Source organism: Mastigoproctus giganteus, chromosome 11 (genome assembly GCF_048544385.1).
Source record: "Mastigoproctus giganteus isolate SK-2022 chromosome 11, ASM4854438v1, whole genome shotgun sequence".
Lineage (NCBI taxonomy): Eukaryota > Metazoa > Arthropoda > Arachnida > Uropygi > Thelyphonidae > Mastigoproctus > Mastigoproctus giganteus.
The window spans coordinates 174,164,774-174,188,776 of NC_143585.1; the positions used below are offsets into that span (position 1 = coordinate 174,164,774).

The 24,003-nt window shown below is 39.6% G+C and overlaps 1 protein-coding gene across 2 annotated transcripts in view; it reads right to left on the minus strand.

Moving 5' to 3' along the window:
* The window catches only part of LOC150078580 (voltage-dependent calcium channel subunit alpha-2/delta-3-like), a 1,140,037-nt gene that overhangs the window by 633,772 nt on the left and 482,262 nt on the right, over positions 1–24,003 (minus strand). Inside the window, exon 15 of one of the 2 annotated variants that reach the window (XM_090384274.1) lies at positions 10,047–10,211. The exons of the other annotated variant lie outside the window; for it this stretch is intronic. Coding sequence (XP_090240400.1) covers positions 10,047–10,211 — 165 coding nt within the window. The remainder of the gene's footprint in view (positions 1–10,046; positions 10,212–24,003) is intronic. 2 annotated transcript variants of the gene reach the window in all.

The window sequence follows — 24,003 nt, forward strand, 5'->3', positions numbered from 1 at the left end:
TGAGCCTTTTTTTTTTTTTTTTTGCTGCTGTGCATATACATTCCACACAGTTTGGGAAAAGGTGGAAACCAGGAAGATGTTTTCAGTATGGCAGATGCAGCTACATGAACAATAGTTTTTGTGATGTAAGTGATTGCATCATTGATAGTCTCCTAACTGACTGTAACAATGCCAAATTTTAGCCAGATGTTGAAAGGCACTTCAATCAGCCTGATCAATCTTCCACCATGTTATCCTTTGGCGCCTCCACAGCCAGGTGGGAAGGAGCAGCAGTGCGTAGCACACGCTTCTTGATTAGACCGGGGTTCGAGCCTGTCACCACCAAATATGGAGGATGTGGAAAGGTCAGGGAATGACCACCGCATATCCTGGAGCAATATGGCCTTAGTTGCTAATGCTCCTAAAAACCAAATAACAACAACCATGTTATCCTAAAAGAAAGATGTGGTTTCCCCCTAATTAGTGTGGTTATCACAGGAAACTGATCAGTTCCATACAGTTTCTCTTCCACTTCCCAATTAAGTGAAGAGAGGAAAGCAGATAGAAAGATCAACAGTAGAAAATGTAGGCATGCGGAAGAAGGTGCTACTTCCCACTAGAAGGGAGAGGTTACTGTCAGTTAGCATATTCTCTAAAACATGCCCACTTCCATTAGCGTCAGCACTACCCCACAGGCTGTTAGGTACATTGAAATTCACAAGAATTAGAACAGAGGAAGGCTTGGTTTGGGTTGTTTTGGTTTTAATGGGGCAACAGTAACTAAAGCTATAATGTGCCGAAACCACGTCCCACACAATGTAACAGTAAAAATTGCAGTGATGTAATGACTTAGGTCACTATATCATTGTGTATAGAAATATAAATATGGTCTGGGTAAACTAACATAAAAATATATTTAAATACAAGAGAAAAGGTTTACTGATATTAAAAACCTAAAAATAGCTGACATATTGTCGTTGTCAGATAAAATCTGATTGAGTATATAAGGTTCAGTCAGATGGGTAAAAACATTAAAATACATAAAACGCTGCCCTCTATATCATGGACATTCAGTTAAAATATGACAAATAGTTAAAAAGGTTTCACAATCCTCAGCCATAGGAGAGTCATCTGCCCTCAGCAAGAATGCATGCTTCAGATGACTATGTCCTATACAGAGATGAGCTAGAACGACTTCCTCTCTAGTCGAGTCTGTGGTTCCTGAACAGACTCGACTGCCAATCCAACATTGGCAGTCGAGATAGATCCCATTTGCCCCAGTACTTTTCTTATGTTTAACTTTAACAATTTCTCCTCAACTTTGCTCTAAGTTATTACAAAATCATTTAACTCCCTGTTAAAGTTTGATAAACACGCTATATTAGGCTTTATCTGATACAGCTTGTCTCTGTGACCTGCTCATGCCAAGTTTGTTGCCATTGGTTGAGTAATGTAGAGTGTATTAGCTGCCTGTAGTCTGTATAAGGGAAAAACAGGTTGCTGTTTTGTAGCTGTGGTGATCTGGCAGGGGTGTCAGCTGATTCATTACCCTTGATCCCAATGTGGATTGGGATCCAGCAGAAATGGATGTCAAAGAAATGCTCCAAAAGAGAATGTAACGTCTGCTGGATCCAGGTCAGGGTTGGGTGACGATTGTACCCAATCCCAGATAAAGTCTGTGATATACTTAATGATTCACCTTTGGTAGTTATGAGTTTCAATATGGTCCAAGGCTAACTCTAAAGCATACAACTCGGCTGTATATATATATATATATCTGATAATTAAAATAAATATGATATTTAAAATAAAAAAAAAAAAAAAACATCAGCCAGCAGTACGGCAAAAATGCAGAGCGAAAAGAAACGCAAAATAATATAAAATAAACAAACAGGGAAGGGAAAGTAGAGATAATAAGACAAAAAGGTAGTCGATAATCCCCTGTATAATTTAGTCATTAAACCCAATTAATAAAAACGATGTAAATTTAAAATAATGCCAATTATATATAATTTAGCGGTACCCCCCTTGAAGGTACCAGTTCCAAACGACGTGAAATATCACCAAAAAGGGGTTAAAGAAACTACAAAAACTAAAATATCAAAATGATAGACTGACCATTATGCCCCATATCGACAGAGGATCACGAGGCCAATAATGGTCATGGAATCGCTGCATTTCAATCGTCATACAAATCATCGCAAAGGCGGAAATATCGAAGAACCAAACCACCCTTCCATTCTCCGATAGATCAACCAATGCAGAGGATTTGCATGGCGGTGGTCCTTATGCAGCGAGAAATAATCTATAGAACAGACAGCACTCTTGATCAGAGCCACACTACTGACATAATGCAAGCTTAACCAGCTTATATAATAGAAAGGAAAAGAATAGATGGCGGCACAGGCGCTGCTTATTTAGCATATCAACCCACTACTACCACTAATTTATATAATGTGATGTAAAAGTTAGGCAAAAGTAATAAAAATAAATAAACATGAATATGAATACTAAATTATACAGGGGATTATCGACTACCTTTTTGTCTTATTATCTCTACTTTCCCTTCCCTGTTTGTTTATTTTATATTATTTTGCGTTTCTTTTCGCTCTGCATTTTTGCCGTACTACTGGCTGATGTTTTTTTTTTTTTTTTTATTTTAAATATCATATTTATTTTAATTATCAGATATAATTGGGCTTCATGTGGAGGATGTGCATTTGCTGCCTCTAATGATAGCTTCATATTCATATATATTTATTTTTATTACTTTTGCCTAACTTTTACATCACATTATATAAATTAGTGGTAGTAGTGGGTTGATATGCTAAATAAGCAGCGCCTGTGCCGCCATCTTTTCTTTTCCTTTCTATTATATAAGCTGGTTAAGCTTGCATTATGTCAGTGGTGTGGCTCTGATCAAGAGTGCTGTCTGTTCTATAGATTATTTCTCGCTGCATAAGGACCACCGCCATGCAAATCCTCTGCATTGGTTGATCTATCGGAGAATGGAAGGGTGGTTTGATTCTTTGATATTTCCGCCTTTGCGATGATTTGTATGACGATTGAAATGCAGCGATTCCATGACCATTATTGGCCTCGTGGTCCTCTGTCGATATGGGGCATAATGGTCAGTCTATCATTTTGATATTTTAGTTTTTGTAGTTTCTTTAACCCCTTTTTGGTGATATTTCACGTCTTTTTGGAACTGGTACCTTCAAGGGGGGTACTGCTAAATTATATATAATTGGCATTATTTTAAATTTACATCGTTTTTATTAATTGGGTTTAATGACTAAATTATACAGGGATTATCGACTACCTTTTTGTCTTATTATCTCTACTTTCCCTTCCCTGTTTGTTTATTTTATATTATTTTGCGTTTCTTTTCGCTCTGCATTTTTGCCGTACTACTGGCTGATGTTTTTTTTTTTTTTTTATTTTAAATATCATATTTATTTTAATTATCAGATATAATTGGGCTTCATCTGGAGGATGTGCATTTGCTGCCTCTAATGATAGCTTCATATTCATATTTATTTATTTTTATTACTTTTGCCTAACTTTTACATCATATATATATATATGCTGCATTCCTGGGGAATCTTCCCAGATTTCCCAGGAATGCAGACATCAGCCGATCCAACAGATAACTCTGACTTTGGGTCATCAGTGAAAACAGGGAAGAAATCAGAGTATTCGGCTCAATGAACTGTATAGAGGTGTTGGTAAACAGAAGATGGCGTAGCAGCCTTACTCCAATTTTTAATGGAGAAATTGCATGATGGAAGGTGAGCATATCAGGGTGGAAGTCATTGCCTTTGTGTCTCAGCAACATTGTCTATCATGATTTTAAGGTCTCTGATCAGCTCTTGGACCTGGATATCAAAGGGATGGTTGGTTGGAAATTTGTGATGGGTGTTTTAGAGAGTTTCCCATAATGGCTCAAAAACGCATGTCCATGTAGGGTTGTCTGGCAGGAATTTCAGATTAAAATATATTTTAGAGACAATTGCTTTCATTGCAGGGACACAGGCAGTTCAACTGCTTCAACGTATAAACTCTGGACAGGGGATGTTCTAAAAGCTCCATTAGCAATACAGATGGCTTGATAATGAACTGGATCTAGCTATAGTAGCACACTGATTCTTGCTGATGCATACACTTGGGACCCGTAATCTAATTTAGAACAGACAAGTGCACGATAGTAAGGTTCAGCAGTCTGATACTCCATTATTGGAGGAGTCGCATGTAGGAGATTCAATCTCCTTGTGCACTTTGTCCATAGTTGACGGTATGTGGTAGAAATGTCAACTTCTTATCAAATATGAGCCCCAAGAACTTTGTGTCAGGTGATACTGGAGTGATATTTTTCCCAAGCTTGAGTTCTGGTTAAGGGTGAAGATTCCGTTTGCTACAAAAGTGTATGCAGAGGGTCTTCTGTGGAGAGAACCTGAAACGAATAGCCATTGCTCAAGAGTTAGCATTAGTAGAGGCATATGATGCAAGAAAGCAAGCTTATGCAGCTTCAGCAAAAAAAAAAAAAAAAAAACAAAACCCACTTCCACTTTGCCCCTCCGTTCATTCAAAATACCTGTCCAGCTGAGCCTTAAATTTATACAGACTATCAACTTCCATGACAAGTGATGGAAGTCTGTTCCACCAACCAACTACCCGCTGGCTAAAGACAAATTTCCGCATGTCTATCCTACATCTGTCTTTCCTCAATTTGAATTCATGCCCTCTCAGATGATTATTCTGAGAAAAGAGAAAAAAAATCCCATCAGCAATGAGCATGCTCAAACCATTCAAAGCTTTATACACCTCTATCAGATCACCTCGCCAGTGCCTAGTCTCCAGACACTGTAATTTGAAAAACTTAAGCCTTTCTTCATAAGAGCAACCCTTTGTTCACTTCACTAATCTTGTTGCCCTTCTCTGTACTCGTTCCAGCAACTCTACATCCTTTTTAACATGAGGCCTCCAGACCTGTATAAAGTACTTAAGGTGTGGCCTGACCATTGCCTTATACAAGGGAATAATCACCTCCTTATCCTTGCTAGAAAAATTCCTGTATATCATTGACAAGACACCATGAGCTACTCTTGCAGCCCGTCTGCACTGCTCAGAGAGCTTCATATCTGCCTGCACAATTACCCCCCAGGTCCTTTTCACTCTCTACCACTTTCAGTGTAGTACCACAGAGTTGCTACGTTACTCTGGCATTACTGCTTCTCATATGTAGTACTTTACATTTGTCAATGCTAAACTTCATTTGCCACCTCTCAGCCCATCTGCTCAACTTTTCTAGATCCTGTTGCAGCAGTGTACTGTCATTAGTGTCATTAACAACCCTACCAACCTTCGTATTGTCTGCAAACTTAGACATTAAGCCTGATATACCATCATCAATATCATTTATAAATACAGAAAACAATAATGGACCCAACACTGAACCTTGAGGGACTCCACTAATAATGTTAGTCCACAATGAGCAGTTTCCATTGATTACCACTCTCTCTCTTGTCCCCCTCAAGCATCCCTTTATCCATAGCAGCAGTTTGCCTCCAATGCCACACTGCTCCAATTTGTGCAGCAGTCTTCCATGTGCAACAGTATCAAAAGTCTTTCTACGATCCAAATATATAATATCAAAGTCATTCCCTGCATCCAGTTCTTTTGTGACTGCATCAATAGTATCCAATAAAATTGGTCAGGCAAGACTTCCCCTTAACAAAACCATGCTGTGTCCGAGCTATACCTGAAGTCTTCCCATAGGTCTCTAGATTGGTTATTTCATATTATGCTTGCATGGTGAAGATATTCATTTTGATGCTCTACATCATGTGTTGGTGTTTTCTTCCTTCCTCGGTGGTAACTAGCACAGTTGTTCAGGAAGCACTTCCAGTTGGTGTAACAGGATGGTCTTGCATTTCTCTTGTGGTAGGCATACAAGGGTTAGCGCCACTTGCTCCACTGTCTTCCTTGGGAGACAGTCTCTGACTTATCAAAACGATCCTTCTAAGGTCTGAATGTGAGTAACTTTATCCTGTGACACACTCGATGTAGTGTGATTATTAGTATTGTTGTTGCACTTATATTATTTCTCCCTGATTGGGGGTCTCACAAGGTGAAACCCCTAATCAGGGAGATTCTTACCAAATACACCCTGTGTACTTGGTAGTAATACCTATAGCAAGTTTTTACAATGGTTAAAATGATGGTTTAGTCGGAAAATACAAAGAATGGTAATCAATGGACACTGCTCTTTGTGGACTAAGGTTATTATTGGAGTCTACCAGGGTTTGGTGTTGGGCCCATTTTTGTTTTGTGTATTTACCAGTCATATCGATGAAGATATATCAGAGTTAATGTCCAAGTTTGCAGCCGATATGCAGGTTGTTGTTGTTGTTTGTTTGGTTTTTAGGAGCATTAGCAACTAAGGCCATATTGCTCTGGGAATATGCGGTGGTCATTCCCTTGACCTTTCCGCATCCTCTGTATTTGGTGGTGACTGGCTCGAACCCCGGTCTAATCAAGAAGCTTGTGTTACCCACTGCTGCTCCTTCCCACCTGGCTACGGAGGTGCCCCGATATGCAGGGTTGAAGGGTTGTTAATCACAGTAATAATAGTACACTCTGCAACAGGATTGGGAAAATTTGAGCAGATGGGCTGAGAGGTGGCAACTGAAGTTTAAATATTGACAAAAGTACTGCATATGGGTAGCAGTAACCCCAGAGTAACTTACCAACTGGGTAGTACTACAGCCAGGATAGTGGAGAATGAAAAGGACCTGCTAAATGTGCAGTCAGATATGAAATTTTCTGACAGTGCACACAGGCTGCAAGAGTAGCTCTTTGTGTCTTTTCAATGATATACAGGAATTTTGATAGCCAGGATAAGGTCTGTTGTCTCCTTGTATAAGGCAATGGTCAGTCTACACCTTGTTACTGGAGGTCTCATTTAGGATGCATGTAGGGCTGCTGGTATGAGTGCAGAGAAGAACAATGAGATTGGTGAGTGGAACAAAGGGTTTCTGTTACCAAGAAAGGCTTAAATTCTTAAAATTGCAGAATCTAAAAACTAGGGACCTAAGAGGTGATCTAATTGAGGTGTATAAGGCAATGGTTTGAGCAAGCACAAACCACAGGGGCTCGCATCTCGTGAGTATGGGCTTGGCACACCCAGGGTCCTGAGCTGGATATCATCATTCTTCTCTTTCTTGGTGATTCCCTTCTATTTCTGACACTCTCTTCCCTCTCTCAGGGTAATTCAGAATTTTTTTTTTTTTTTGGCTGGTGCAGCATAAGCCTCAGGCTTCCTTGCACCATATGGCTAATAATAATAATAATAATAATAATAATGCTTATGGGATCATTACTACATGATGGGACATTTTATGATGGGAAAAACAGTTGTAAAACATATAGGGTAGAATTTGCCTTTAGCCAGCAGATGGTTGATAGTTGGAATAAACATCCATTGTATTGGAGGTCGACCCCTTAAAATTTCTGGGTTACCCTGTGAGAGAGAGAGAACAAAAGTCATAAGTAGAAGGGAATCACCAAGAAAGAAAAGAATGATGGTATTCAGCTCAGGACCCAAGCTCATACTCACCAGTTGTGAGCCCCTGGGCTTACTACCACCATCTATAACTATCAAAAATGGCCTGTTTTTATGAGCAATCTGTATCTCTTCTTTCACTATCTATGCAATTTCACTAACAATGCTTGTTGTGTTTATTCTTCCACAATTGTACTTTATATTCTGTTTCATTATTGGGAAGCATATTTCTGAAAAATGTCCTTCTATGATCAGCACATCTCAAAGGAAGATTATGTTCTAAGACAAAAGATGCAAAGAAACATTGAAGAAAATTGTATTGAATGTTGATTATTTATTTATTTTTTTACTGATAAGGAAAAGATGGAAATAAATTGAGTTTCTGCAAAAAAAAAAAAAAAAAAAAATGGATTTTTTTATCTTAAGTCTGGAGAGTTGGCAGCTATGAAAATGCATCCATAGTCAAATTTATAATATGAGCTACAGGGAGCTAGAGTTCCATTCATAATTTTGCAATTAAGTTTTTGTTTGGTGAATTTTTAAAATAAATTCATTGTAAAGAAGTTTTTGTCAAGACACAAAAAATGGAAAACTTTGTCATACTGAAATATTCATTAAAGATTTATTAAAACAGTATTCATTTTAATATGATTTTGTTGTATGGAAAACATGTTTTCTTGGGATAATCTGTTGGAGATGCCTCCACTTCAGAATTATGCTTGATCCTTTATGGATATCTGTTCCTCAGTTATTAGTGAGTAGTGAGTTCTTTGAACTTTTTCACTTTGTCTATTTCATGTTGAAATTGAGTTGGTATAAGGAATGAATAGAATAAGATACCAGTCAATTTGAAAGTAAAGTAAAGGTAATAATTGAATATTAATTAGTGCTTTTTTTTTTAGTTTATTCATAATGTAAACTACTGGTAATTTCTCTCAATCCTGAAACAGCCACCTCATATATATTACTCCCACATTAAAAAAATAGACTACAGTGACTTCTTACTAACACATTCTAAACTTTGTATAGAAGTTTCAGATCATGCCAAGAACATTTTTTTTCTTGCTCTGGCATCCAATCTCTCTCTCTTTCTCTCTCTCTCTCTCTCTCTCTCTCTCTCTCTCTCATATGTTTCCTCTCCATACACGCACTCCAAAAAAAAGATTATGCCATGATGTTTGCTGCTTCCATCATTTCTGTCAAAACCCTTTCAACTTCTTATATGGTCTGCCAACCAGCATCTTTCAACTTCCCCTTTTCATGCATAGTCATGGGTGACTACCTGCTTTGTTTTTAGAGGGATTATGAATCACATGACATTGGAAGCCTTTGGAGTACTGCAAACCTGGCTGTACAGCTTGCTTTGATGTTAAAAATGTAGCAAACCCTGGGAAAAAGGTTTGCCACTATGCCTTTGTCTCTTTCCTTGTTGCTGTGGAAAGCATTATTTTTCCAAATTTCTTAATTGATTCTCTAGGACAATTCTTAGTTTCATTCTATTTTAGGAATCCTTAACATACAAATAACATCAATTTATATATCATTATAAAAACTCCAGTTATAATTTTAAAAACTTTATATTTCATCATCCTAGTTTTCATAAAATGTTCTTCATCCACACATGAAATATGATAAAACTTTTGTTTTTTCTTTTTTGTTTTTATTTCCCATTCACATTCAACATTCACATCTCTTAATAAACCATAGGTTACTAAATCTAAATCATTTGTGAAGTGATACTTCACAATGAGACTAATTTAGCAAAGGCTTGCTTGAAAAGACCTTGTTCAGTACAAATTTATATCAACAGTCTTTTAGATCTACTCTATAACTTTACCGATAACTAACAAAAAACTGATTATTGACCACTCAGGGCAATGTCAAAGCTTTAAAGTTGATAAAGCAAAGAAGATTATTATATACTTGTCCCCACTAAATTTTTAATTTTGGCCCCCCTAGCCAAAGAAAGAAAGCCTGTTTCCCTAGATGCAGCTGCTATCAGGTTTCCATCTTAATATTGGTGTGCCCCACTTTATGTTTCTATTGAGCCAGTAACCTTATTTTAATATTCAAACTTGCTGCATACTTAGTTTTGTTTCTGAAAGTAGTCTGATTGTTAATTAGTGCAATTTAGGTATCTTTTGGTGGGGATGTTGAGGTGGGAAAATTACTATTAGCATTTATTCATTAATCAATAAACAAAAAATAACTCCAATGTGAAACTGAGCAAAAACAAAAGCAATTATACACAAAAATTGAAAGGTAAAGTATGAAAAATAAAAAATATAAAATATATAAAAATGAAATTAGGTATAAAATATTGAAACCGTTGTGAAAAAAAAAAGAAATTAAAAATAAAACCTTTACAAAAGGCATAATTATTTATGTAGCAGACTACTTATAAAATGCATGTATACTAAATTTTAGAAGTCTGAGAATATTTACTATGTTTTTAGGTGTGTGAGTATTTTGTGAAGGGTATGAAAGAGGTTGTGATACTAACTGGCTGTGGTAAAGGAAGTACTTCTAATTCATCTGTAGATTGTGGTCTCACATCTAGTAATTCTTCTTCTTCTTCAAGCTTTATCAATTTATGCATCCTTTTAAGACGCCTACGAACTTTATCGTAATATTTTTCAGTCCACTCTGCATCATTCAGCATTACGGCCTGTGATTAAAGGTTAAATTAATGTCTTCAAATATTTGCTTAGAATCAAAACTGTAAAGTTTTGGAGCTTTTATAAATAATCAACACTATGGCTGTGCATATTTTTTAAATATAAAAGCCTGATTAATACTAAAATGTTTTCACAGATAGTTATAAAGTTAAACGTCATATTAGTCCAGTTTTAAGAGGTCTGTGTTAGTATTTACACAAAATATAAATTATGTTAATTTAAGTAATTTATTTTAAACAAGCTAATCTGAAAGATTAAAATATTGTAGCATTTATAAATACTAAAGAAATATAATTCTCAATCTTTAAGCCTTTCGAAGTTACATTAATTGTATGTCATCTAGTATATAATGATAATGATGAATGGTCATTTGCCCATTTAACACATGCATAGGTTTAATATGAATGGAAGAATGCAGAACACTACTAACGAAATGGTAGATTGCAGGAAGGAAAATTTGTCAGCAATAACATGATGATCAAATAAGCAAAATTTGAAACTACAACATGCAATGTGCACCACAGAAAAATACTAAAACTACTCCCAATTTCTGCAATACAACTTAGCTGCTAACACCTCTCTTTCAATATTCAAATAGGAAGAAGTAAGAGAGGTTTCAAATAAGGCAATAACAATAATTTAAAGAATCTGCTAGCAAACCCTAAGAAACTGCAGGAACTCTGCCAGTAAATAATTCTTGGAGATTGCAAGCAAACATTTATGGAACATGCCATTTTGTTGAAACCATGGGGAACAAAAACTAATACTACAAGTTTAACACATCATGTAAAAATTGCAGTTTCATGATCAGTCCTGATCCAGCAAATATTGAAACAGTCTATCTTTACTTTCAAGAATTTGGGTCCAAAGTTCTGATTACCAGAGGAATACATGCAAAGAGCAATGATTAGCTCTATTGTCATAAGGGTTTTCCAGCACATCAAACCTGGTTATTTTGTTCTTCTTGACAGTAAAAGTAGACCACAATGCTGCCAAAGACAGCATAATGGCTTTGACATACATCATTAATTTGTAAATAGCATAAAGATGGAATCCAGCCTAATATACATGCAATTTAAAGATATGATATGGCTACCTGATGGACTTATCCTGCCTTAATAAAACTCAATCCAACTCAAGCAAACTATTTGCTTTACTAGTATATGGAAAAAGATAAATGCTTGTCTTATGGTGTTTTAATGGTGCATAAGCTGCTGCATCTATTCATAGGAAAATGCTAAAAAACAAAATTCAGGAGTAACCACTTCATTTTTATTACAGAGATCTTTTAGAATTTATGATAAATTCCAATTTTTTTTTCAGAAAAGAGAAAATTTCATTGATGTTTGCATTTTTGCCAATATTGTAATGTCATTGATTCTGGAAGTTTTGTCCTGTTGATAGTGAATTAGAATAAGCTTGACTGTTAAATGTGTGGAACAGTATGGATACTGAGAAGGAGCCTTTCCTGTGAATAGACAGAGATGAGTCAGATATGTATGTCCTATTAGTGCCTGTGCAAGTACCACCTTTTCTTCACATTGTTTTGGTGATAGATTGCCAAAGCTTTGGGTCCTGTTTTAACTGATAAAGTTTATTATTGGTTTGAGTCTACCATAGCTCTTTCCACTGTGCAAGACATGAAGTTTGTATGATGTGATTATAGTTAGAGGATGGAACAGGGAAGGAAGTTAAATCAAAAGTTGACAGATTTTTAGCAGTTTTGTCAGAGAGTTCATTCCACTTTATCTCCAAAAGCACTGGGATCCAGCAAAAGGTAACTGATTGATGATAATGTTTATCAAGCAGTTAACTACAATTAATCAGGAATAGGAGGCTTCTAATTTGGTCAACACAGGGTGAACTCTGTAGGAAGAATTTTGCATTGCTGTAAGAGAGTCTGTGTATACTATGTATTTTAAAGATGGGTGGCGATTCAGGTTTTCTAAGGCTAATTTTACTGCATGAAGGTCTGCTGAGAAGCTGCTATACTCAGGAGGGAGGACAGCTGAAATTATGGTAAAAGGAAATACTGCTGCTGCTGCTTCAATTGCTGAATGTGATTTGGAGCCATCAGTATATAATGGCAAAAAATCAGAATATTTCTCAATATGGCTTGCATGGAGTTGTTTTTCATTGAGTGTCAGTAGGTGATACTTTCCCCATTCAGTTGAGGCCTGTGTCCAAGGTGGTTGAGAGTAATTCATTAATTGTTGCCTGTTGGAAACTGGATCATTCCAGCTCTGTGTTATTTGAATAATGAATAGGCCTGGTCTAATTTTACTGGGTTTATTTCTATAGAGATTTTGTTGTTGTTGTGATGAAATTTAATGACACATAGGCTGCAAGGGCCATATTGTGTCCTTCTAATGGTTAATAAGAAATACTAACTTTATTGTAATACCTGTTATATTTAATGGTATATTACTGTGTTATTTAGGAAGGTAAACAATTCTGTTTTATTAGGATCATCTCCAAGAATCTGCAATAATTTGCATTAGCAACGAATTTAAAGCTGTTTGAGTGAATATTGAGAAGATGAGGACAGTCCACTAATAAGTGATGAATAGTCAGTTGCACATGACAGGAAATGCATTGAGGATTGCTGTCATTCATTAATAGATAGAGGTGTGTGAGGTTAGTATGCCCAGTTCTTAACCTTCCTAGAATCACTTCTTCTCATCTGCTTTTCCAGAAGCTGGAGAACCACAGCTTTGGATCTGGTTTTATTAGATAAATTTTGTTTCCTAGATAACTTCTCCAGATTACTGACCAACTATTGTAACATGCTTTATGAATGCTGGGTTTGAAATCGATATATGGAGTTTGAAAAGTCTGTAAAATAGAAGTATCCAGTTGTTTAGCTACAAGATCTGCTTTTTTATTTACTGCTATCCCAGAATGTCCTGGGATCCAGCAGAATGTCAGAGTTTGGTTTGAATGATTACATGCAAATAATTTAGAATGCATTTGTTTTATTACAGGGTGAGAGGAGTTGTCTCGTGGCAGAGGCAGCACTAAAGGAGTCAGTGTATATTAAAGCAGATGGAATTAGAAGTTGAATAATGTGATCCAGAGTTAAGTTTATAGCATAAAGCTATAAAGACAGAAGTGGTGAATGATGTGAAGATTGCCACAGCACCTACTTGGGTCTCAGTTTTTGATCCATCTGTATAGATTTCACATGCCTTTGAGTTAGAAAGAGAGTAAGTTGCATGTAACTGTTTGTTTGTTTGTTGTTGGGTTTTATTGGCGCATTAGCGACTAAGGCTATAATGCGCCAAAACCTGGTCATTAAAAAATAAAATTTTGCATGTAACTGTTTGACATTGGAAGGAGACAAGGTGTTCTTTTTCTACAGTTGAAAATAGTCATCATATATTGCACGGATATTTGTCCAGGTTGGATCTGGTAGTGTCGTGTCCTGAAAAATATTACTGATTTCTATATTCCTCGATTGAGCAAGTTCCTTAACTCTATGTAGAGTGGGTTAGTTTTCATTTGGTTTGCTATTATAAAATGACTCCCATTCGGTATTGTACAGACATCTCCAAATAGGGTGAGAGGGAAGATTGCGGATTTTTGCAGCATACAGCAGAAGTAATATTTTTCTGCGAAGATGTAAGGGAATTTCATGGGCAAGGATTTTGAACTGGGGTTGTTCTGAAAGTGCCTAGAGCGATTCTCAGAGCACTCTGATGGATGGTGTTTAATCATATTGTAGTTTATAAGAAATACCTTAATGTATATATATATATATCTTGAACTGATAGCTTAAGGTATAAAGTAAAACTAGATAGTGTATTACAAAGCATTATATTAGGAATCTTTTAGCTTATTATTGTATTATCAATTAATCAAAAATAATATTAATCTTATTAAAATTCATTGTTAATTAAATTGTATTTAAATGGAAATCATGACCCAGACTAGAGCTGCGAAGCAAAGATCACAGACTAGTGAGAGTGCTCTGACTTTTGGGGGGGGGGAGAAACAAAGGGGCCATTCTCCAATGCCTCACAGTCTCAAAAAATGTATGCAATGTGAAGTGTTTGCCAACCATTCTAAAACAGGAAATGATCTAGCTAAGAAGAATGCCATTGTGTGTGCTAGATGTCTAGGGTGTCGAGAAATTGGTGCCAACTCAGCATTCTGATTAGCATCTATGAGAGCTTGAGGTGTAGGGTAAATATCCTTGAAGAAATTAATATGAGGAGCCCATCAAGCTCTCAGCTGCGCCGCTCAATGACAGAGCTCACTCCTATGCATCAGGTAAATCAGAGGGAATCTCCAAGGCAGAATGTGCTAGTCTCAAAGGAACTAGTTATTGCTGGTGATTCTATTTTCAGGGAGACAGGAAATATACTATGCAAGAAGGATAGGTGAAACAGGACCAAGGTATGTCTGCCGGGGGCAAAATTTGATGATGTTGTAGAGCAGATATCATCTTTTAAGGGCACAAAAGGTGATGCTGTTCTGCAGTTGGAACTAATAACATTAAGAGTAAGGGATCTGCATGTTTACTCAACAAGTACAGGTCAATGTCAAAAAAAAAGTCACAAGTTAGGGTTGAATGTGAAAGTGTCTGCAATTCTGCCCAGACGCCATGGGAAGGAAAATACGATGAGAGCCTTGTCGATCAATTCAGCCCTGGAGAGATTGTGCAAGGCTCAAGGAGTAGAATTTTTTCAGCCTGGTCTGTGCTTGTTGACAGGAGAAATTGCTTCTACAGTGATAGGGTACACTTAAATAGAAAGGGTGCAGGAATATTTGCTGATGCTATCAAGGCAGTCTTAGGTGGGTCAGAAAATTGCTAGCTTGGGGGAGAGACCCACAGACTAAAGGGTTAACGGTGGCTGCAGGCAGAGGCAAACGTGATTCTTGTGTTGCTTCTATTAGAATGCCCAGCAGCTGGAAAGCAAGGTAATCAAGATTTCCAGGACTGCTGAGAGTCATAGTGGAACAAGGAAATACGTTGGCCGTGTTAGGGTAACTAAGAGTAGGAACGTTGTTGTTGTTGTTGTTATTTGGTTTTTAGGAGCATTAGCAACTAAGGCCATATTGCTCCGGGATATGCGGTGGTCATTCCCTGACCTTTCCGCACCTCTGTATTTGGTGGTGACGGGCTCGAACCCCAGTCTAATCAAGAAGCGTGTGCTAAGCACTGCTGCTGCTTCTTCCCACCTGGTTAGAGAGGCGCCCAGAATAGGCACTTTTTTTTTTTTGTTTTGGTTTTATTGGCGCATTAGCTACTAAGGCTATAATGCGCCAAGACCATGTCATTTATAAAAAAGTATAAACTTTCAGTGACCTAATTAGTTAGGTCACTATGTCCAAAGGTATAACAAATATATAAAAGAAAAATGTAAATTTTATATACGAGCAAAAATATTTATTGACTTTAAAAAGCTAAAAACAGCAGACACATTGTCATTGTCGGATAAAATCTGACAGAGTGTATACGGCTCAGTCAGATGATTAAAAGCGGTAAAACGGATATTGCTAAAATCTGGACAATCAATTAAAATGTGTCTCATGGATAAAACTGTGCCACAAGACTCACACATAGGAGGGTCATCAGCCCTCAGCAAAAATGAATGTGTCAAATGACTATGTCCTATGCGGGTCCGGGCAAGAGCAACTTCCTCCTTACAATTCCTGCGCAGACTAGACTGCCACGGTTCAATTACAGGCTTTATACGATATAGTTTATTCCCAGTCTGTCTATTCCACAAATCCTGCCATTGGGAGTGTATCTTCTGCTGTATTGTTTGCCTGTAGTCTGTATAGGGGACTGACAGGCAGCGATTATTATTGGGAATTGCTGATTTGGCTGCAGCGTCGGCCAAATCATTTCCCCTAATCCCAATGTGGCTGGGAATCCAGCAGAAGCGGGTATCATATTCACGTTCTCGGAGGAAGTGAATCTTCTGCTGAATGCTAGACAGAAGCGGATGAGGATTATACCTCACAGATATTAAAGCCTGTAACACACTGAGAGAGTCAATATATAAAATGAACGGTTGGTATTGGCATTCACTGATGTGGTCCAAGGCTAACTCTATAGCGTGCAGCTCTGCAGTAAATATGCTGCATTCAGAGGGAATCTGCTCCGATGTAGTGGTGTCTGTAAAGACAGCAGCAGATCCCACGTATGATTCCGACTTCAAACCGTCTGTGCCACAGGACTTGTCACGAAGTCGGAATATTCAGTTCGGTGTGCTGAATGAAGCTGCAGGTAGACAGATGATGGAGTGTCCGACTTTCCCCAATTTGTAAGGGACAAGTCACATGCCGGGACATGAGCATGCCAGGGTGGAAAGGGTTGCTTTGGTGTTTGGGCAACCTTGTCTACCTTGATATTAAGTTCTTTGAGTAGCTCTTGGAGACGAATACCAAAAGGACGATTGGCAGTCTTAGGGGTATTGTATAAATTTTCCCATCGTGGCTCAAAAACGTATGGCCACGTAGGATGGTCTGGCAGGGATTTCAGTTTTAAAGCGTACTTTAAAGACAACTGCTTACGTCGAAGCAATAACGGTGGTTCGTTTGCTTCGACGTATAAGCTCTGGACAGGAGATGTGCGATATGCTCCAGTAGCAATACGTAGGGCCTGATGATGGACGGGGTCCAGCCATCGCAGGACACTGTCTCTGGCTGAGGAATATACCTGGGACCCATAATCTAATTTGGATTGCACAAGTGCACGGTAAAGCCGAAGAAGAATACATCGGTCTGCTCCCCAAGATGTAGAGGAGAGCGAGCGGAGAATATTAAGCCCACGTGTGCACTTTGTGCGGAGTTGATGAATATGATCCAAAAAGGTCAGTTTTTTATCGAATATGAGTCCCAAGAATTTTGTATTCGCTGCTACTGGAATAGCATTTTGTCCGAGCCTTAATTCAGGTTCAGGATGAAGATTACGCTTGCGACAAAAGTGTACACAAACGGTCTTCTCCAGCGAGAACCTGAAGCCATTATCAAGTGCCCAGGAATTCAGACTATCAATGGCTTTCTGCAGTTGTCTTTCAATAACCCTCATGTTGCACGACTGACAAAAAATGCTAAAGTCATCAACATAGAAGGCACTGTTTACAGTTGGAGGAAGTTGTGCTGTGATGGAATTTATTTTGATGGCGAAAAGCGTGACACTTAATACTGATCCTTGTGGTACTCCCTCCTCTTGGCTAAAGGAGCGAGAGAGTGAGGATCCCACACGAACTTGGAACGATCGATTGGCTAAAAAGCTTTGAATAAAAAAGGGCAGATGCCCTCTAAGGCCTAGGCTATGTAAATATTTTAAAATGCCAAATCTCCAAGTTGTGTCATACGCTTTTTCCATGTCAAAGAACACCGACACCAAGTGTTCACGTTTTAGGAAAGCATCCCGGATGGATGCTTCCAATCTAATAAGATGGTCCAAAGTGGACCGGTTCCTTCGGAAGCCGCACTGGATGTTGGAGAGAAGGTCATTTGTTTCGAGATACCAAATTAAAAGAGAATTAACCATTCTCTCCAGGATTTTGCACAGACAGCTAGTCAGAGCAATAGGACGATAATTGGTGGTGACTTTTGGATCAGACAATCCATAGATTTTGGTGAAAGATGTTTAATCATTTCATAATGGATGCCATCTGGTCCAACGGCACTTGCTTTGGAAAGAGCGAGGGCTCTTTTGAGTTCCTGAATGGTGAAATCCCTGTTGTAGGGATAAATGCTCTTAGATTTAAAGTTAAGTGCCTGTTTTCGATTTTATATTTCAGGACCAGGAACTCTGGGGAATACGAAGATGTTGCAGAGATTTTAGAGAATGTTTCCCCAAGAGCATTGGCTATTGCAGTTGGATCCGCAATAACGCATCCATTATAACCTAGGATTGAAGAAGGGTGGGATGTATATTTCCCCTTCATTTTCCGGATTTTATCCCAGACTACCTTAGAGTTGGTAGACTGGTTAATAGATGATGTAAAATGGATCCACGATTCCTTTTGACTCTGACGACGGATGTAGCGTGCTTTGGCTCGTGCACGTTTCAAGGCTATAAGGTTGTTCGTGGTAGGATATCGGCGAAATATCCCCCATGCTTTGTTTTGAGCCTTTTTTGCTGCTGTGCATTGTGAATTCCACCAAGGTTTGGGAAATGGTGGAAACTGGGCAGATGTTTTTGGAACAGCATTCGCAGCTGCTTGGACAGTATTTTCTGTTATGTACTTAACTGCATCATTGATAGGCTCTTGACTGACTGTGATAAGATCAAAATTTGCCTGATGTCGGAAGGCAGTCCAGTCAGCCTGATCAATCTTCCACCGTGGTAACCTGAAGGGAAGACATGGCCTCCCGCTGTGTAACGAGGTTATCACAGGGAAGTGATCGCTTCCGTATGGATTATCCTCCACTTCCCAAGTGAGTGAAGGGAGTAGAGAAGGGGAGCAGATAGAGAGATCAATGGCAGAAAAAGTACGGGTAGGCATGTGGTTTTTTGATTTGGTAGTTGTTGGCGCATCGGCTTCTGTGGCCATATTGCACCTCCCAAGGTTTTTGCAGTACTTTGATCCAAGCCCGAGGCGGGAATCGAACCCGCGACCTTTGGGTCGCCGGGCAGGTACTTTGCCCACTCGGCTAGCCCGGTCGGCCGTAGGCATGTGGAAGAAGGTGTTTGTTCCAATATTCAGAAGGGAAAGGTCATTGTCATTTAGCATATACTCTATGACTCGTCCCCTTCCGTTGATGTTAGCACTACCCCACAGGGTGTTATGTCCATTTATATCCCCGAGAAGTAAGAAAGGGGGAGGCAACTGCATTAGAAGATCATCAAGGTCTTTCTGGGAGATGTCAGTCCCAGGTGGCAAATAGATAGAGCAGACGGTTAATAAAAATCCCACCGTAAGGCGAATTGCAACAGCTTCTATGCTAGTTGTAATTAGCAAGGGCTGCACTGGGGGTCTGGTTACCCACAAGGATAGCCACTCCCCCATGTACAGAGCCATCCGCAATTCTATCCTTAAGAAAAATTGTGGTGTTATGCATCGTGGGATCGTTATTTGCCTTTAGATATGTCTCCTGCAAGCAAAACCAACTGGCTTGTGCTTTTGCAGGAGGGCCTTGATGTCATCAATATTTCGCCGGAATCCACGACAATTCCATTGTAGGAATTTAGCCATTATATTGGCTTGGTGGGTCCATTAGGCGGCTTCCGAGGTGCTGAGGCTTACTTTTATCAGTCTTGGGTCAATCTTTTTTGGGGAAGAATGGACGCTGTCCCGTGCAAAGAGTTCCAAGACTGAATCTTCGGGTACCTCCTTCTGCTCGACATCCATCTTTTCTTGGGTACTAGGGGGGGGACTTCCCCTTTTTTATTCTTTTCTTTCATAGTTACCTTTGTTACTTGTGGAGCGTTAGGAGGTACCGATATAGGAGCGGCAGCTGATTGGTCCTTCTGCGCAGGTTTTTGAGAACTTAAAAGATAACGTGCGATAGGAGTGAAAGACTCCTTTGGAGGAATGGTCATGTCCGTCTGAGTTGCGACGGAACATCTCCCTGCTACCTTCCGGGCGTAGGTAGGTTTGTTAATATTCGGGGGTTTGACCGATTTCCTTGCCTCCTGGTATGATATATTTAGCTCTGCCTTCAGCCGTTGAATTTCTTTTTCTTCTTTCCACCTCTGGCATGCTCGTGAGTAGGCCGGGTGTTCGCCTTCACAGTTAATACAGGTGGGTTTTGCGGCTGAACATGCTGTTGTTTCGTGGTCCTTTGCACCGCATCGAGAGCATGCAAGGACTCCACGGCAGGCCATTTGAGAATGTCCATACTTCTAGCATTTAAAACACCGTAAAGGGTTCGGAACGTATGGACGCACTGAACAGTTGATGTATCCAGCTTTAATCTCGTCAGGAGGTTTAGGAGAGTTAAGTCAGGATAACGCTCCTGGTTTTAACAATTTTTCCATCCCTTCGCGCAGTGATTCTCTTGACGGCAATGACTCCCTGTGGTTTTAATTCGGAGCAGATTTCCTCCTCGGTTACGTCGAGAAGGTCCCACTCCGAAATGACACCTCTCGATGAATTGAGTGTTCTGTGTGGTGTCATTGTTATAGGGATTCCTCCGATTGATGTTGTTCGGAGTAGATGTTCTGATTGCCTCATTTTTAGTTTCAATTAAAAGGTCTCCAGAACGAAGCCTTTTAACTGATTTGGGTGAACCTGCTAACCCTTTTTGAATAAAAAAGGGCAACATTTTACCAATCGGTGTCTCATTGGTAGAATACATGATTAAGAACCTTGGGACTGGCCCTGATGGTATTTCGGTTCGCTGCCTCTTTTTAGCAATAATGCTATCTGCTTCTTTTTCAATGGTTTCAGATAGGGACCGGGTTGGAGCCCCTGAAGAAGTTAGTTTATCAGGATTCATAGAGTTTTTTATATGGTTCAGTGCCCGGGTTCCCCACCCACCACGGAGCCCAAAGGGACGCCCACTACCCGGCGTGCAATAAATGCGCTCGTGAGTGGAACGCCAGGGCTACCCAGACACTATACCCGCACCGCCGCCAGCCTGAATCCTGTCCCTCGGACCATGAGGGTAGGGGCGTGGCATTGACACGGTTGACCCTCGCAGGCGAGCCTACTAGCCGATTGATCCTAGCCGGGCCTTCCAGGACCACCCGTCTTGTCGAAGCAGGGGCCAAATTGGTGTATTGAAGGTGGGCCCCTCAACCACCAGGATCCCCCTTTCCGAATTTCCACGGGTCGCAGTGCACGACAAACACGCCGGATTCCATTGATGTAAGCCTGGAACGTGGGCTGTGGGCGTTGGATCCCAGTGATGCTAGTCTGGAAGTCCAGCAGCGTCATTGGGAGGTCCCCTCACCACGTACAGGTGCCCACGTCGGGGGGCCAAGAATAGGAACAGGTGCATGTATACTTACATGTACACCAATGCTAGGAGTATAGTTACTAAATCTGATGAGCTTGAAGTGCTAGTCAAGACATCAAAGGCAGATATTGTTGGGATATCAGAGAGTTAAGAAACACAAAATCTAAACACAAAAGGAAGTGCATCCAATTGATGTTGGTGGACAATGCAGTCTTGAGTCTGTTTGGGGTGAAATAAGCACTGGGAAAGAAAAACGAGAGTAGGAGTGTGTTATAGGATTAATGAATCTGATGAGTATAATGAACAATTGTGCAGAGAAATAGAGTGGGCAGGTAAATCAGAATGTCTTATAAAGGGGGATTTTAACTTTCCAGATATTGAATGGAACTAGTGGATTGGTCACTCGCACACTAGCAAGACTTTTGTGGATTTATTGGATGACTGTTTTCTACAGCAACATGTTCGAGAGGCAACCAGAGAGAGTAATATTCTTGATCTGATTATTAGCAGTGATTATTCATGCATTAAGAATTTGCAGATAAAGGAACCCCTGGGTGACAGTGATCACAATGTGCTCATGTGGGAATTACTTAAAGATGTAACTATTATCAAGGCTAAAGGGAAGAGCTTTTGCTTTCATAAAGGTGACTACAGAGGTCTCAGACAGTTTTTAAAATTCTGGGCAGTGGGATCAATTGATGTGTTACCAACGTTGAATTCTAAATGGGAAACCTTCAGAGACTTATCATGGAGGCGACTAGGCTTTCAAATTAACTAAGAAATACTGTTCAAGATTTAGGCCTAAATGGATGCCAGATGAATTAATGAGGCTCATGGCAGAAAAGAAGAATGTATGGGATGTATATAAAGTATCTGGTGACACAGAAGCCTATGGCAGGCATAAACTAGTCTGTAATCAAGTCAAAAAGGAGGTTAAAGAAGGCGAAGACAGATTACGAGAAATCTTTGGCAAAGGATGCATAGAAAAACAACAAACAGTTCTTTACTTATGTAAACTCTAGAAGGAAATTGGTGAATCAGATTGGACCACTTAACATTGAGGGGTTGACTATTGATGATCATGCTCAGGTAGCTGATAAACTGAATGTGTATTTTGCATCACATTTATACATGAGGAGTCATTCAATCGGGGAAGTACCAGAAGTTTATCAAAACGCTAAAAGGGAGCTAAGTGATTTTGTAATAACTGAGAGCAAAGTGGAGGAGAAATTGTTGAAGTTACCTGGGGAAGGCACCTGGGGTTGACAGGATCTATCCAGTTATATTAAAGGCAGCAGCAAAGGAAGTAAGCAAACCCTTAGCCATAATTATGAGAGGCTCCTTGGAATCGGGTGGGGAAGCATTAGCATTAGTATAGGCATTTGATGCAAGAAAGCAAGCTTATGCAGCATCAGCCAAAAAAAAAAAAAACTACTTCCACTTCACCCCTCTGTTCGTTCAAAATACCTGTCCAGCTGAGCCTTAAACTTATTTAGGCTATCAACTTCCACGACAAGGGATGGAAGTCTGTTCCACCAACCAACCACCCGCTGGCTAAAGGCAAATTTCCGCACGTCTATCCTACATCTGTCTTTCTTCAATTTGAATTTATGCCCTCTCAGGTGATTATTCTGAGTGAGAGGAAGAATCCCATCAGCATTGAGCATGCTCAAACTATTCAATGCTTTATACACCTCTATCAGATCACCTTGCCGGTGCCTAGTCTCCAGACTCTGTAATTTGCAAAACTTAAGCCTTTCTTCGTAAGAGCAATCCTTTGTTCCATTCACTAATCTTGTAGCCCTTCTCTGTACTCGTTCCAGAAGCTCTACATCCTTCTTGAAATGAGGCCTCCAGACCTGTATACAGTACTGTGGGTGTGGCCTGAATATTGCCTTATACAAGGGAATAATCACATCCTTATCCCTGCTAGAAAAATTCCTATATATCATTGACAATACACCATGAGCTGCTCATGCAGCCCGTCTGCACTGTCAGAGAACTTCATATCTGCCTGCACAACCACCCCCAGGTCCCTTTCATTCTCTACCACTGTCAGTGTAGTACCACAGAGTTGATACGTTGCTCTGGGGTTGCTGTTTCCCCATGTGTAGTACTTTACATTTGTCAATGTTAAACTTCATTTGCCACCTCTCAGCCTATCTGCTCAACCTTTCCAGATCCTGTTGCAGCAGCATAGTGTCAGTAGTGTCCTTGACAACCCTGCCTACCTTTGTATCATCTGCAAACTTCGACATTAAGCTTGATATACCATCATCAATATCATTTATGAATACAGAAAACAATAATGGGCCCAACACTGAGCCCTGAGGGACTCCACTAATAACATTAGTCCACGACGAGCAGTGTCCATTGATTACCACTCTCTGTCTTCTCCCCCTCAGCCACCCCTTTACCCACAGCAGCAATTTGCCTCCAATGTCACACTGCTCCAATTTGTGCAGCAGTCTTCCATGTGCAACAGTATCAAAAGCCTTTCTAAGATCCAAGTATATAATATCAAAGTTATTCCATGCATCCAGTTCCTTTGTGACTGCATCATAATATCCAATCAAATTGGTCAGGCAAGACTTCCCCTTAACAAAACCATGCTATGTCCGAGCTATAACTGAAGTCTTGTCTAAATGATCCTGCAGTGCTTCTTTAACTAGTGCCTCCATTAATTTTCCTGGAACAGAAGTTAAACTCACAGGTCTATAATTGCTTGTGTCAGCCTTTGATCCTCCTTTGTGAATTGGGGTCACATTTGCACATCTCCAGTCTGTGAGTACGTCCCCTGAGTCCAAGGAAGCTCTCATAATTATGGCTAAGGGTTTGCTTACTTCCTCTGCTGCCTCCTTTAATATAACTGGATAGATCCCATCCACCCCGGGTACCTTTCTTGTGTTTATC